The sequence below is a fragment of the Rhipicephalus microplus genome, chromosome X (genome assembly GCF_043290135.1).
Source record: "Rhipicephalus microplus isolate Deutch F79 chromosome X, USDA_Rmic, whole genome shotgun sequence".
In the NCBI taxonomy this organism is placed as follows: domain Eukaryota; kingdom Metazoa; phylum Arthropoda; class Arachnida; order Ixodida; family Ixodidae; genus Rhipicephalus; species Rhipicephalus microplus.
This window is the reverse complement of record NC_134710.1, coordinates 226,654,132-226,668,927: the sequence shown is the minus strand read 5'-3', so window position 1 is coordinate 226,668,927 and position 14,796 is coordinate 226,654,132. Positions and strand designations below refer to the sequence as shown.

The window sequence follows — 14,796 nt, the reverse complement described above, 5'->3', positions numbered from 1 at the left end:
CAATAAAGTTGTGTCATACTGATGTACTACACAACTTCAGTATTGCAATCCTTCACAAACAAGCAATACAGAAAAATAATGCAGTTTTTGCCACTAAATAAATCTTTACCATAGGCTATGTCTTTAGTTTCCCTATCGTTTAATTTGGGTTTCTTTCCAAATTTTCGAGTTCAAGCAGCACATGAGAAAAACCTGTTTGTAACATTAAAAAAAAATCATCTATTATTTTATACAGTTGAACCCTGCTACAATGAAACTGATGGGGCACAGAAAAAATTTCACTGAAGTGAAAATTTCGTTGTAGAGATATCGTAATAAAAATAGAGCTGACATGGTTAGCAAAAAAAGAAATTTTATTCCTCAAAACTAACTCAAAAAGTGTTGGCTACTTTCTTTTCTTTCTCAGCACCGTCCCGAGCCCATTCTCACCCATGGATAGCAACACCACGGTGAAAGCACACTGAACCAATGGCCACAATGGATTTCATGAAGGAACCTGACAGTTGCACTAACACACTAACACCAGTAGCTGTCCGCCGTCAAAGTGTATCAGATAATACCGAGATGTAGGCATGGTATCTTGGAGCGGTGGCTTACACCTTATGCTACGCTATTCTTATCATCCAAGAGTCACTATTCGCCGATTTTGTCGATTGCGGACGAACAGCTGCTCTGACCAGTGACCACACTGACCAAGCGCGAAAAGATCCAAAAGCATTGGCATCCAAAAAGGCATCGTTCCGTGAATGCTCCCAGCATCTGCATGCAGGAAACTAACTGAGCTTCAGCTTCGGATTGTCATTGCGGCTCTGAAGCAAGCCAGTGAAAAAAGCAGGGCTGTCTCATTGCCATCACTATCGAGCAATGGCAGCCCCCATGCTTAGTATACAGCGGCGGTTTCTGGCACTGCCAACGTGCGTTTTACACCTGGTGATTCCACGAAAAGTTGACATGGGTCGAAAAGTTGATATTTTACATTTGATTGTTTATATTATATTTTGTGCACATACCACCCAGTAGCCCGAAAGTGCACCTAGTTCTTTTATAAAGCGCGTTGTTTAGGTGAAAATAAAAACAAAAAAAAAACATTGAACTTACTTTGTACAGAGGGACCAATTTCATCTCGTCATTTTTGAAAGTAACGATATAAAAACACAAATATTAGCTTTATAGAGATGATTTTTTTTCTAGTAAATGTACAAGTAAAGAGTGAAGCAGCATTGTTTGAGGCTTGTATGCTGAAGCAAAGAGTTTCAGAAAAATATCTGAACAGGTGACATTTTTTAAAAGTTGCTTCATTTGAGATTTTTTTTTCCTCTTAAGCTATACTAGCTAGTGTTTTATAACTTGGTGACCTCTTACAATATAATCTTTATAATATTGCCAGTCAATACTGTGGATGTGCCTCAAACATAATTTTATAAATGGCCTCAAACTTTCAAATTCGTCGACAGTAGTCTATAAAAAATCAATATTTAAAAAACCCCGTCTTAGACTCTTCTTAAAATCTCATAAAAACGTTCCTCACAGATGATAGAAAAAGAATATTAAAAAACATATTGCATTATTTTATTTTCAGCCACAATATTACGAGTAGAATTTCCAGACTTTCGAGCATGCACTCAGGCGATAAACTCATGCAAATCGGGCTAAAAAAAGTGGGCTTGAGCCTCTGGGCCGTTTGAACAGGACTATACTCACACAGGAGAAGCAGATTAGCACACTGAGGAATAAATTTCTGTAAAGGTGCATTTCTGGTGGCCTTCGCTCAGATTTAATGCCGGAGGAGCAAGACATAATGACACACTCTAAGGCAGTCGGTACATGCAGTTAATAAAAAAACGAGGTGCACTTTCGGGCTACTGGGTGGTATGTGCACAAAATATAAAATAAACAATCAAATCTAAAATATCAACTTTTCGACCCATGTTGATCTCTCGTGGAATACCCCACTTCATCGACATAGCATTAAATATGCATATACACTCAAACCTTATAATAACACACTTGCGTTTTACACAAAAATAAGTTTGTTATATCCAAAAATTCAATATAAAGGTTTATTATTAACACTATGTCTATCGCAAGACTTATTTTTCATTTACTTCGTTATAACAGTGGTGGTCCAGCCAGTTTAGGATTTAGGAGCAATTTCAGAAGCTGGGAAAGAGTCTGAGCAGATTTGCAGCAGGAGGAGCTGTGTTTTAGAGCAGACAAAAGAGACATACTGCAGCAACATAACCAAGAAGTCAAGACCGAGATGTAGAGAGCTCCCATTAATCAAGCTCTTAGCATGAAACAGTGTCACAGTCTTGTTTCGCTGTACTGCACAATATATGAATTGAAGGGAACAATTAGCGACAAGGCAAGCGTGTGTGCACACATGATTTCTACGAATGACGAGCGTCATACGGTCAATCGAAGAAAAAAAAATCCTACCCAGAGAACCAGCAACCTGGCAATCAAAGAAAGAAGGCAAACAAAACTCATAAATGAGAGCATATTGTTTGAAATCACCTGCGTAGATACAGTCGACGTGTGATTTCCCAGACCCCCCGAAATTCCATGACATGCCTGATTTCCCATACTATCTGCAGCACCGTCAAGTTTCCCATATTGTCAATGTATTTTTTGAAATTTCGGATGCTTATAGCCTTCGCCATATAGCCTTCGCCATCTGATTTTCCGGAAATTTTACTGCAAACCACAGACTCGAAGTCACCATCAACGTTGCCATTTTGGTCGTTTACGCACCCTCGAATGCACCACAATCGCATCATAGGTGTGACCAGCAGCACCACAACGCGGCTGCCGTACCCTGGAAACCACAACTGCCTCAATTTAGTGCATGCCAATCCGTTGCCAGCTGTAGCTTTGTCAAATCTGTGGTCAAACCTCACTGTGTTCGTTCACATGTTGTTTTGTCAGCTCTGGCATAGATTGTGTGCAGCTGTGCGCTATCTTCAGCGTTCATGTTTCCCAACCTTCAGGATCCATCGAGTTTCCAGCTGTTAGGTGCTGTGTTTTTCGCTAAGCGAGTTCACTGAGACAGCAGTCTTGCCTCGAGTGGACAGCGTGTGTGACGCACGTTACCTGCAACTATCTGCGCGCTGCCGGCGTTTCAATTCCAGTCAAGATAACATTTGAAGGCCTTTCCGACGCTGGAAAAGTCCTCGAGCTGCGTGCAGAATTGACCGATGACGAAATAATTTGTCAAGTTGAGGAGGATTCCAATGACTCCGACACTGAGCCGAGATCAAAAAGGCAGCGCTACACAGCCAACGAGCTCGGAGTTGACGCGAGAACCGATCACACAATTATCGGTGTACAGTGACAGCATGATGTTAGCTGAAATTGACGCAGACATCATCATGGCCAAGCAGAATGCTGTGCAAAATAAATAACTTTTTTTGGGTCAAAATGTTTACCGATGAGGTAGCACCGACGAGATAGAATTTTTTTTCTTTTTTAAATGAACAGCTCTTCAGAGCCACCTAAATGACGCATTCGCTAAATTGTGGCAATGAATCTTGTACTCCTGCGGTAACCCTCTTCTTCACATGCATTCATTTTTCAAGAATGCTGGACTTCGTAGTCTCTTGAGGGTCCGGGAAATTGGCTGTCAACTGTAGTGAGATCAATAACTACCACAACTCACTATAGATCAGCTCTATTGTACTCAATAATTTTTAGAGGCGTGAGCAATGAGTGGCATTCTCTTTCACTGTTAACGACTTTGGATTAAGCACTTCCAGTTTTTCAAATATTAAAAAAAAAGTCTTCTAGAAAATAAAACTGGTACAAAATGAACTGCTACCGAGCTGAAGTCAGAGATCAATCTGGATAAAAAAAGAGGGGGGGGGGGAAGGGCAGGCAGAGGGAAGCTTTTTTTTCAAGGCAGCCTTGCAGAAGACAGGTCCAATTGTGACTACGTTGGCTTTAGCAACACCCCTTGTTCACAAATTTTTATCCAGCCAACGAGCGATTGCTGGGAATGCATCCTCGTGCAAGCCACACATGTTGGGCAACAATTATGACTTCCCGAGAATATATACCTGATGACCGACGACGACCGACTAGTTAAACGAAAATAGTGTCTTTTTTTTTTTTGGGGGGGGGGGGGGGTCTGGGGAAGGGGCACGGTGTGAACAGCTGAACCTCCCTTCTTCCCCACAATCACAACTCCTTGAATCCGCCAAAACAGGGGTGCTAAGACTGGGTCGAAGAATGACGTGTTAGGGTTCGGCAAATGCTGATAATTAATGTGACTAGACTGAAAAGTTTTCCTGCCACCACAAGACACCACACAGCTCATTAGGTAGCCCGTGAACAGGGAAAAATCCCTACAGCAGCGCCACTGAATGCTTGTCAAAGTGGGATTCACAAATAAAAGGTGACCTGGTAAAGAATCGTGATTTGCATGCTGCTTTTTTTTGTCAACGACAACAGTTTGATCTAACGGCAATTACGATGCATGAAAGTACTTGTTCTCGTTATTTGTGGCCGACTGCATGGCTAAGTTCTACATGAGCTGGCTTGCGAGCACATAATGACGGCTTCAAGATCGAAATCAAGACGTGCGATGAGCCCTGGGACATGTACGAGCAGCAGTTGCACCATATCGTGTCAAACACACTATATGAGGGCCTTCAGGCTTAGCTTTACGGGGCACACCGATCGATGTTGCGCACCATGATTAAAGGTATCTAATTTATTCAATATATCGAACTCCTGCACGGTCGAATCTTTATTTGCATGAAGATGTTTACATTGTGCAGTACCGATAGCAGTTGCTGCTTGGCTGCGGTGTCTACATTATGTTACGCGAAGTGACTCAGAAACATTAAAGTCACTTTTCTACGTGTTGTTGCCAGTTCCCTAACAAAAAAGACTATTGACGGTGTGCTAAACGTTCAACAACAGAGGCACATGTGGTGATGCACAGACTCTTGTTAGGCTGAATATAATGAAAAAAAAAATGCCTCACTGATATGGATCAAGAAGCATCGGTGTCATTATAGTAGTGTTTGTTGCAACGAAGAATTTCGGGCCTTAAACAGGCGTAGTAGTAAACTTGGGCGCAGTATGGTGCAAGCTGTACTCGAATGTGCGCAGCTATGCGCAGGGGTATGGATGAAATTGCAGCAAAATGACGCAGTTGCACCACCACTGTTATAACCAATTTTTCGTTATATCTGGGTTCATTATATAGTGGTTGGAGTGTACACAAGCAGCAACCTCAAAGTGCAGCTAACTTGGTAAGCTACACTACATGCAAATATATAGGCATTTATATCCAAAATAAATAAAGCTATAACCAAAAACCACTACTAACATTAAAAATGCAGTTGTAAGAGTATCCAGCCACTGACAATCAGTTTCCAACATAGGTGACAAAAACTGCCAGGCCTGCGTGGAATGAACAGCACAGTTACAGTGAAAAGCTGGAAAAGAGGCCTTCCTAGAGCCTTTTTCAAATGCTCTTGAAGCAACTATTAGAAGCACATATGCATGGTATCTATTACGCCATAAATAATAAAAAATTTTGTGCAATGGGGAAGCGTCTGCCCACCATTATTCGACAATCTTTGGAAAAGCATGGTACACACTACACACTTGAAAGGCATTAGATGAAGTGCCTGATGAAGAATTATGCCTGCGGCTTTTGTAATGAGTTGACGCATTCAACGACCCACTCTTTATGCAACTGGTTGCATAAAGAGTGGTGTCGCAACTGGTTGTTACTTCAGAGTTCTAAAACGCTCTATCGCACATGTTAACGCTATATCTTACCTGACATGAAACCTGCACAGGGTCAGTTTGCAATGGAGTTTCAAGCATTCATGTAACTCTGTGGTATAGTACTGGGGGTTCAATTTCCATTCTGTCCTCAGCATTTTTTATGTATTTCTCTCATTTCATGCTATATTTCTTACGGCCACCGATGGAGAACAACCATGGCGCCAGAATTGACCCTTGTTGTGATCTCATAACAGCTTTCGTCGTAAAACTTAGGACGAACACAAACATTTCTCACAACCGACTAGTCTACACCAGCTGGCTGACATCAAAAAAATGCCCAAATTTCAGGTTTCGGTGAAGACTTCAGTAAATGCCTTCATTACTTGCCACTTTTTTAAAATAAGTGTGAGCATATTCTGTTTTTGAAAATATAGGAAAAAAACGTTACTTTAACTTTCACATTTATTCATTTTTCAAAAAGACAATATTCTAATACAGTATAGATAGCTTATAACGTAAGTCGCGGGAGTCCCGAATATCCGCACTATAAGCAGTACCGCACTATAACCAAAACAACCTTTTTCAAAAGCCACACTTATGCAAAACATGTTGAGCATGCAGCTTCGCGTGTCCGCGAATCGAAACGTGCCATGTGTGCTTGCTAACATTTAAACTTCTGAATGTTAAAAGAATTCCAACGTACAAAGACACACGTTTCCAATGAAATGAACGCGAAAGGGCGAGGGGGGTCTAACAAATGAAAGCACCATCACGGAAATTCTCCGACTGACTACCAGACCACCTTGATTATGCGCATTACGAAGAGAAACTATGTCGAATCACGTCCGGAATTTGACTCGAAAAACGCCAACCATTCGATTTCACGGGCACGCACCTTATTTAAGACATCGCAATCGAATCCCGAACCACTATTTGAGCGCTACACGTGCCACCCTTGATTTAATCTAACGATATGTATCCCTTCCCGCCACGTGCGGCCACAGCGAAGAGTTTTGTTGACTCAGTACCAAACCGCAACTTAGATTCACGCGACCGCTACCGATCGAAGCGCAACAAACACCGATTAGGCCTAGCTTGCCATTGGTATATTGTAGCGGAAAGCTGGTCCAAAACATGAGCATTCGGCATCAAAAAGATCCCGCTAGCAGTGAACCAAGAGCCACATGCGTGACACGAAGTTCGCGTTCGTGGCGGGGAGGATCAACAACGACGGTCGACAATTCGCCAAGCTTACGTACAACAGCGCACTGGCAGCAAAAGTGAAAGCTCGCGTCATAAAACCGTAAAAGTTTTTCATTTTACGGAAGAGGAAGCAAACGCGATATTTGTTGCAAGCGCGATAACGACAACTTTTACCCCGATAGAAAACTGTTAAGCGAATGTAGTTGATAAGGACGAGATCGCACGTGCCACGCCGAGCAGCGTGAGGGCGAAGCCCTGCTAGCGACGTAGTACGCTGTAGCTACGTCGGCGCCGGTGCAAAGGCTTGTCATTCACCGAGGCAACCATTCTCCCTTACTCAGCAGTGTCCCGCAGTCTTTTTTTTTTCTTTTTCTTCCCTCCGCCCTTCGTTCGTTCACTCCGTGTCCCCTCCTCCTCCATAATGACCTCGTCGTTCGCTCCCAATGACGCACCCAGCGCTACTCGCTACCGTATTCGTCACAAACAATTTCCGGCAACCGCATTATAACAGGTCTTTCATCTTGGGGGACTGCACAATAAGCAGTATGCGTATACATGGGATTCGATGGGAGGGTAAATATATAAGTGGTTATATCAGAAGAAAAGAAAAGGAAGGTGCCGACCCGTAACTGTCTCTCCTTACGAGGACACCTCAACAGGTCAGCAGAGGAATGGGATATGGGGAATAAAAGATATAGGGAGAAGGAAGGAGGGATAAAAAGAATAGAAGGAAAATAGACGGAGAAGAAGCCGCCAGCCAACGAGAGGAAAAAAGAAGGAGATAGGAAAGTGGGGATCCGGTCGAAGCAGTCCAAGGGCGGGGTGCCACAATGCGAGAGCTGCACGGCATCAGGAGACCGCGGAGGGCGAACCAGTCGGCGGGAGCTACGCTGAAGTCGGAGATCGCGAGGGCACAACCGTCCAGCTTGAAATCCTCCGAGCGAATGGGAGGGTAAACGGAAGTAGAAAAAGACCGCATTTTAAGCGGTTCTGCACCATAAGCGGTTACGTTATAAGTGGTCTACACTGTACCTGTTTTCATTTAGCGGAGTGTTTAACCCAGCTAGAAAATGTTCCACCCAGTCTGCACAATGCCTAGTAAAAAAAAAATTGCTTGCTATAAATATAGTAAAACCTCATTAATTTGAACTCAGTAATTTCGAAATCCCACTTAATTTGAAGTATCTCAGTAGTCCCGTATTTTTTAATGTAAGTTTGAGCGGTTAATGTGAAGTTGGGGTCAGCACCAACACGGTTAATTCGAAAACTTTGGGTGCAGAGTACCAATTCCCGATCCCAATTTTGCCGCAAAACCACGGCAATGACAGCCCTTAAGAGCCACAAGGCAATGTACTTTAGCGATACTACTACATCTGCCAACGCAGCACGAAAATTCGAGAGACTGCAGCGGGCACGGTGCGAAGCGCAGGGGAAGGTGTTTTTTTTTATTTTTGCATATCAGAAATTATGAAGTCTGAGAAGACATTTGCAACGCGTTGTCATTGCTTCTATACACTGTGATTGTGAAAACACAGCGTTTCGGAGCTTCCACCATAGTGTGCAGGCATTTTCTCGACGATGGCGGTTTGTTTTTGTACGATCTGCACCCACACCGCTTGGCATCCTTGACGTTCAAGGAACATTTTCCGAAGCAACTGTCCTGAATGATCCCTACACTTAGCGGCAAGTTGTGTTCCACAAGAAATCCTGAGAATATTCTACACGCATCGCACTTTTTTCGCACCTCTTTTGAAAAAACTTCCGATGCTTTCCTGCGTTTCCACATGCATTTATTGTGGGGCAAAAAGAAAACACTTTGTTTCGATGCTTCTGTGAAGCGATGTGCACGTTTATGACATTTTGCCACCGTGCAAAACATGGTACAAAATCAGTACTTACCACATTCCTACGAAGTGACAAACCACGAAAACTCAGCCGAGTACTTCTTCTTTACCTTTGCCACCGGCATCACCCTTCCAACTGAACTTGGGTGAACACATACCGCCCCCCCCCCCCCCCCTCCCAACCCAACAACGTAACAAACACAACTGACACCTGGGCAGTTCGCGTAGGTCTAGTGGACAAATTGCGGGGGCCAAGGCACACAGATGAAAAAGTTGTAGTACCTTTTTCCTTGCCTTCTTTTGGTACAGTGGCGAGCGTGTCTCGACCTTCGCTCAGATGCGCAGTGCTATAGTGCCCGAATATACCTAGCGGTACTCTGCGGTATGGTCACAATGAACTACAGAAGTGTAGTTGGCGAGTGCTCTTCTGCAGTGCCACAACTGTCGCAACAAAGCTGACATAGGTATGTGATTAAAAAAAGAAAGAAAAAAAAAAAAACGCATCCACTGTGGCAGTCACTTTTCGGGAGAATCTAGATGGCAATCATACAATCGGGAGATTAGGTCGAAATCCGGGAGAGTTGGCAGGTATGTACTACTGAGTGGCAGCTGAAGTACCAGAGCCTCGATACTTCCAACACGAAAAATAAAATTGTAAAAAAAAGGTCTCGTATTTGCTGAAACGTGCGCTTGCGAAAAACAGACGGGCTTCATTCACTACAACACAGAGCGGTGACATGCGGGCAGCATGTCGCATGTTTCCCGCAACATCAGCACGTCATGATTTACTCGTTCTTTCTGAGAATATAAAAAACTAAGAAAGGACAGTCTGGCAGAATTCGCAATGTATGCGAACCTCCGAGTACCGGTTGCTCCAGCAATTTGCGTACTTGCACTGCTGGCAGAGTTCTTGGCTTCTACGCCTACTTCGGAAACTCGGTTCGAAAGGTTCAATAATAATGATTCCCAGTCAAAACATATCGTGATTTTGTCATACTGTGTATTATTAAATTCTTTATTTTACTGGAAAGAATGGGTGAATAGTCACATCATGACGTGCTCGTGCAGCCAGACGCAGGTGACACGCTGCCTGCGTATCAATGCTGTGTTGCAGTGAAGATGTCTTTTATTCTTTTTTTGTTTTTGTTTTTTCCAATTGCAGCAGCGAGGCTCGACGTTCCCCCTTTTTTGTGGCAAAACTTAGACCTTGTATTGGTGAAAAAACATGACCCTCGGAGCTCCGAACTAGCCAGCACAGCAAACAACCAGCCCTGATTTACTTTGAATAATTTCAAGTTCCTTGCATCCAACTTTTTGTATGTCCTGTAGATTCGAAAACCTGCATAAATCAAAGATTTCTCAGAGTCCCAATGATTTCTAATTAGCAAGGTTTTACTGTAATTCTCACAATTACATACCACTTCGATTTTCGAAGGTACACTTGAAGAGAAAAGCTGGCAGTAATTCAAGATCAAAAGTACTCAAACCATGAAAATTGCAAACAGAAACAAAGTATAGCAGGCTTACAATTTCCATCAAGCGTAGTAAGTGAAACAAAAAAATGTATTGTCATCATGTTCAAATTTATCATTGCATATAATGCTCACCTTCAGCCAGACTTATAAAATCCCAATATTTAAATATTCAGTTAAAAAAAAATATTCACTTCCAATTACAAAAGTGCACTTTTTATGAAGCTGACAAAGACCACTTACTCTGTACCAAAAGTGAAGTTGCAAGGAAAGGTTTGCCTGTGGGATTGATATTTGCAACAGGTCAAGTGCTTTATAAGCTGAGTAATACATCACAAGTCAAACGTGACAGCCACAACTTTCTCTGTGAAATAGTGTGATTAAGTCAGCAAAAATTGTGGGCATCTAAAGATCAGCATGTAACTGACCGCATGCATACCTACCTGCTTTCTACATTACAACTAACACACCTGAATTAAAAATTTTCAGACTCTCTTTAAATTGTGCCATCCGTGATGGTGCATAATATTGGTAAAAAAGATACAGACTGCGACAACCTTTAAATGAATGCTCACCTGACGCAGGACTGTTTCTGCCGGGTCAGGGTGGATGTAGCTGAACTGGGGACATCATCATTTGAAATACGAATCAGGTCAGATCGTTTAGAATGGCGCATCTTGGGTGAAGCAGCAGGAGTGTCCACAGGTGAATTCTCTTCACTTGTGCTGATGTTGTCAGAAGCAACTTCCCGATACTCTGAAAGTCACAGGTCATTATGTAACAACATTGAGGAAAACAGTATATTGTAAAAAGACAGTTACGCTACAAAAATGTTCAATACCAGTGATAGAACAATCATTTCCAATTGGACACTAAAACTTTATAACTTTGTACCCATGCATGATAACATTGTAACTTATTTTTAGCACACACTGAACGATGCACTCATACCAACTAGCTCGTTTTGCAATATTACTTCATGCATGATAAGTTGAGAGAAAACTCCATGGAGGATTGAGAAAAGTAATTTAAAATCAAACCACGACCTCCTCTATAACTTTACGACCTGCTCATGCCGCTGCTCCCTGTGTCGCCATATTTGCTTTTGCTTATTTATTTTTTGTTTAGTTCTCTAAAGTGCCACAGCACGCCATGGCGCACATTTAAAGGAAAGCGGCGCACAAAAAGACGGAGACAAAGAAGAGAACCACACACAGCGCTGCACTCACAACGGAAAGTTTAATCCGAGCAACAAGAATTTAAAAAGTAAAAGCCGCGCATGACAAGTGAGGTACAACGAGATTAAAGGATATGCTCATCAATAAAAGTGAACTCTTTTTTGTGCAATGTAACCGAGGTCTGGCTTACGCAAGCATCACGTGACTTGTTGATATGATAGGCTTCAGACACCTCACGGGTGAATTGATCGTGGTGCTTAAAAATAATAACAGTGTTAGACAGATCAGGTGTGCACCCACACGTGGCACAATGCGAAGCCAAATAAGAAGGCGTGTCGTTATGCAAAGAGAGATAGTGCTCCCGCAACCTTTTATTACCACAGCGGCCCGTCTGTCCCACATAATGAAGACCACAAGATAAAGGAATGCGGTACACCACCCCCACAGCACAAGGCACATACTTATTTCTATGGTTTACGGCACATTTCTTTACATCTGGCTTGTCCTTCTTGTCTAGCTGATTTGACACCAATGCACATATCTTTCCCAATTTATTGGGTGCCCTAAAAACCACATCAACTCCGTAGCGGGAACCAACATTTTTTAATCCTAAGCGGAACTGTGATGCGTATTTTCCGATATGTGGACGATTTTTTAGTTGTTATAAAGGATGCCACGTTCCCGGATATTGTTTCCAATGTGTTGAAGGTGTTCAGGACAGAAGGCATGGGTTTGTCCTTCACATCGGAGGTTCCAGAATCCGACTGTCTACAATTTCTCGATCTTAAACTTTGGTTTCAGAGTTCCCATATTTGCTGGTGTTTTGAGCCACGATCAGTGAAACCAATTCTTAATTTTGGATCAGCCCACTCAAAGGTGGTAAAGAGGGGCATCGCTTTCACCTGTCTTAAATCCGCTCTAGAAAAATCGTGCAGGCATGTGTTGGGTTCGGGTTTTGCTAAGCAAGTTGCAAGACTAGAGGAAGCAGGATTCCCCCCTAACATAATTATGGCTGTTTGCGATAAGTTAATTGGTGGTTTAAAAGGACGTGCAGCTAGGAAAATCAATCGGAAAAAAATGAAGTTCGCAGCAATTCCTTATATGCATAAACTGGCACATGGGTTAAAAAATGTTGGTTCCCGCTACGGAGTTGATGTGGTTTTTAGGGCACCCAATAAATTGGGAAAGATATGTGCATTGGTGTCAAATCAGCTAGACAAGAAGGACAAGCCAGATGTAAAGAAATGTGCCGTAAACCATAGAAATAAGTATGTGCCTTGTGCTGTGGGGGTGGTGTACCGCATTCCTTTATCTTGTGGGCTTCATTATGTGGGACAGACGGGCCGCTGTGTTAATAAAAGGGTGCGGGAGCACTATCTCTCTTTGCATAACGGCACGCCTTCTCATTTGGCTTTGCATTGTGCCACGTGTGGGTGCACACCTGATCTGTCTAACACTGTTATTATTTTTAAGCACCACGATCAATTCACCCGTGAGGTGTCTGAAGCCTATCATATCAACAAGTCACGTGATGCTTGCGTAAGCCAGACCTCGGTTACATTGCACAAAAAAGAGTTCACTTTTATTGATGAGCGTATCCTTTAATCTCGTTGTACCTCACTTGTCATGCGCGGCTTTTACTTTTTAAATTCTTGTTGCTCGGATTAAACTTTCAGTTGTGAGTGCAGCGCTGTGTGTGGTTCTCTTCTTTGTCTCCGTCTTTTTGTGCGCCACTTTCCTTTAATATTAATATACACCAACTCCCCCAACTTTCTATTCTGTTACCATGGCGCACAACTTACCCCCACCGCTGCAGCTGTGAAACCGCTTTTCTGCAGATGCGTGCGCGCGTATTCGTTTCTTTTTTTTTACTTTTGAAGGTTAGCGCTTGTCACCAGTCGTCATGTCACCGGATATTACACGCCAGTATTGATAATGTTGGCAAGTTCGTTATCTGAAAGATTCTGCCCGATCGCAGAAACGGTGTTTACTGGATTCCAGGGCAGTGTTTTGCTAATTGAGTGGGGCTGAATTTTAGTTCTGTCAGTAGTTACTTTAGATGGGATGCTGATCGGCTCTTGGTAAAGAGTGGTGCTAGGTAGTTGACGCATCTAGATATTCCTTTACGCCCTTGATTATACTGCTCATCTTTTTCACGAGATTATTGTGGATATTGCTTTTGTGCGATCTCTCTCTCACAAGTAACAGCATTTTCGTTGCAGATTATATTTTCCTGTATTGATTAGCACCCAAACATTGCTTCAAAAGCAACGTAGGACTGCATTATTAACAGCTGAAGTGCTTCCGCGTACCATTGATTCTGAAAATAAAACATATAACCACGGGCTTACTTATATTTCGTTTCAATTGCCATTGTAAAGTGTGAATATACAGCCACCTAAAATTGTTTTGTGAGTTAAATTAATATGAAAATTCTGATTTTTGTCACTGTAGCAAGTAATTTATGCACGTCAGTGGCAGTCAGAGATCTAAGGGTGCATGCAGAGTGAATTATTGCCACTATGCAGTGACATAGCCAGGGTGTGCCACACTAGGCCCATGCCCCTCCCTTAACTCCAAATTTTCATTTTGTTTTTTTGCCATGACAAATGGAACGCAAGATGACAATTTGCCTGTCTGGCCCCACTTCAGATCACAGAGCTGCCCCTCTTAAATCCATCCCCCCTCCTGAAAAAAATTTCTGCCTAGGCACCCTGCATGCCACAGAGGCTTTCAGTGTGCGTCCATCAGTGTATCAAATCACATGACACGAATGATGTGAGCAAAATATTTGGTAGCTTAAGCCATGGGCAGCATCAGGAATAGTGCATTAATTATTGGTGCAATGTGCCATCTAGGTTAGTTCTAAAAGCTCCTGGAATAGAACAAGAACCTACCAAATGATTTAATTAGCTGGTAAGAACGCATGATTTAGACCATAATATGATACTCGAGTTTCCAGAAAACATTATTCTCATTGGAGAAATCAGGCGTGCAACAGCAATCGCCTCGTATGGTTTATATGTCAGTGCTCCAGTGATAAAACCATGGTCGCATATCGCCGGTGTGAGACACGTGACAGTGACGATCCAACAGTGGCCATAACAGAAATAAACTGTAATATTTGTAGGTGTGAGAAATCGCTGTGACAACGTTGCTGTAATCTGCCGGTTTTGTCACACGCTTCCATCAGTCGGTCGTTCACTAAACTCAAAAGAGCCCAGACAATTGACTGCACAACTTTTCTTTATCATCATTAACCGTGGACATTATGACAAAGATATGCTTGAAGGGTGATGGGTGGGTTATGAAAACTTACACAGAAACTTACACGGGCCATCGCATGCCTCATTAGTA

The 14,796-nt window shown here is 42.7% G+C and overlaps 1 protein-coding gene across 4 annotated transcripts in view; it reads right to left on the bottom strand.

The window, feature by feature from the left end:
• The window catches only part of LOC119187510 (MAGUK family member discs large 5), a 192,635-nt gene that overhangs the window by 77,337 nt on the left and 100,502 nt on the right, over positions 1–14,796 (bottom strand). For 3 of the 4 annotated variants that reach the window (XM_075878718.1, XM_075878719.1, XM_075878720.1), the window contains 2 exons: positions 10,837–11,017; positions 10,505–10,540 (listed from right to left, as the gene is read on the bottom strand). In XM_075878718.1, coding sequence (XP_075734833.1) covers positions 10,505–10,540; positions 10,837–11,017 — 217 coding nt within the window. The remainder of the gene's footprint in view (positions 1–10,504; positions 10,541–10,836; positions 11,018–14,796) is intronic. The other variant, XM_037435647.2, reaches the window with a different exon arrangement.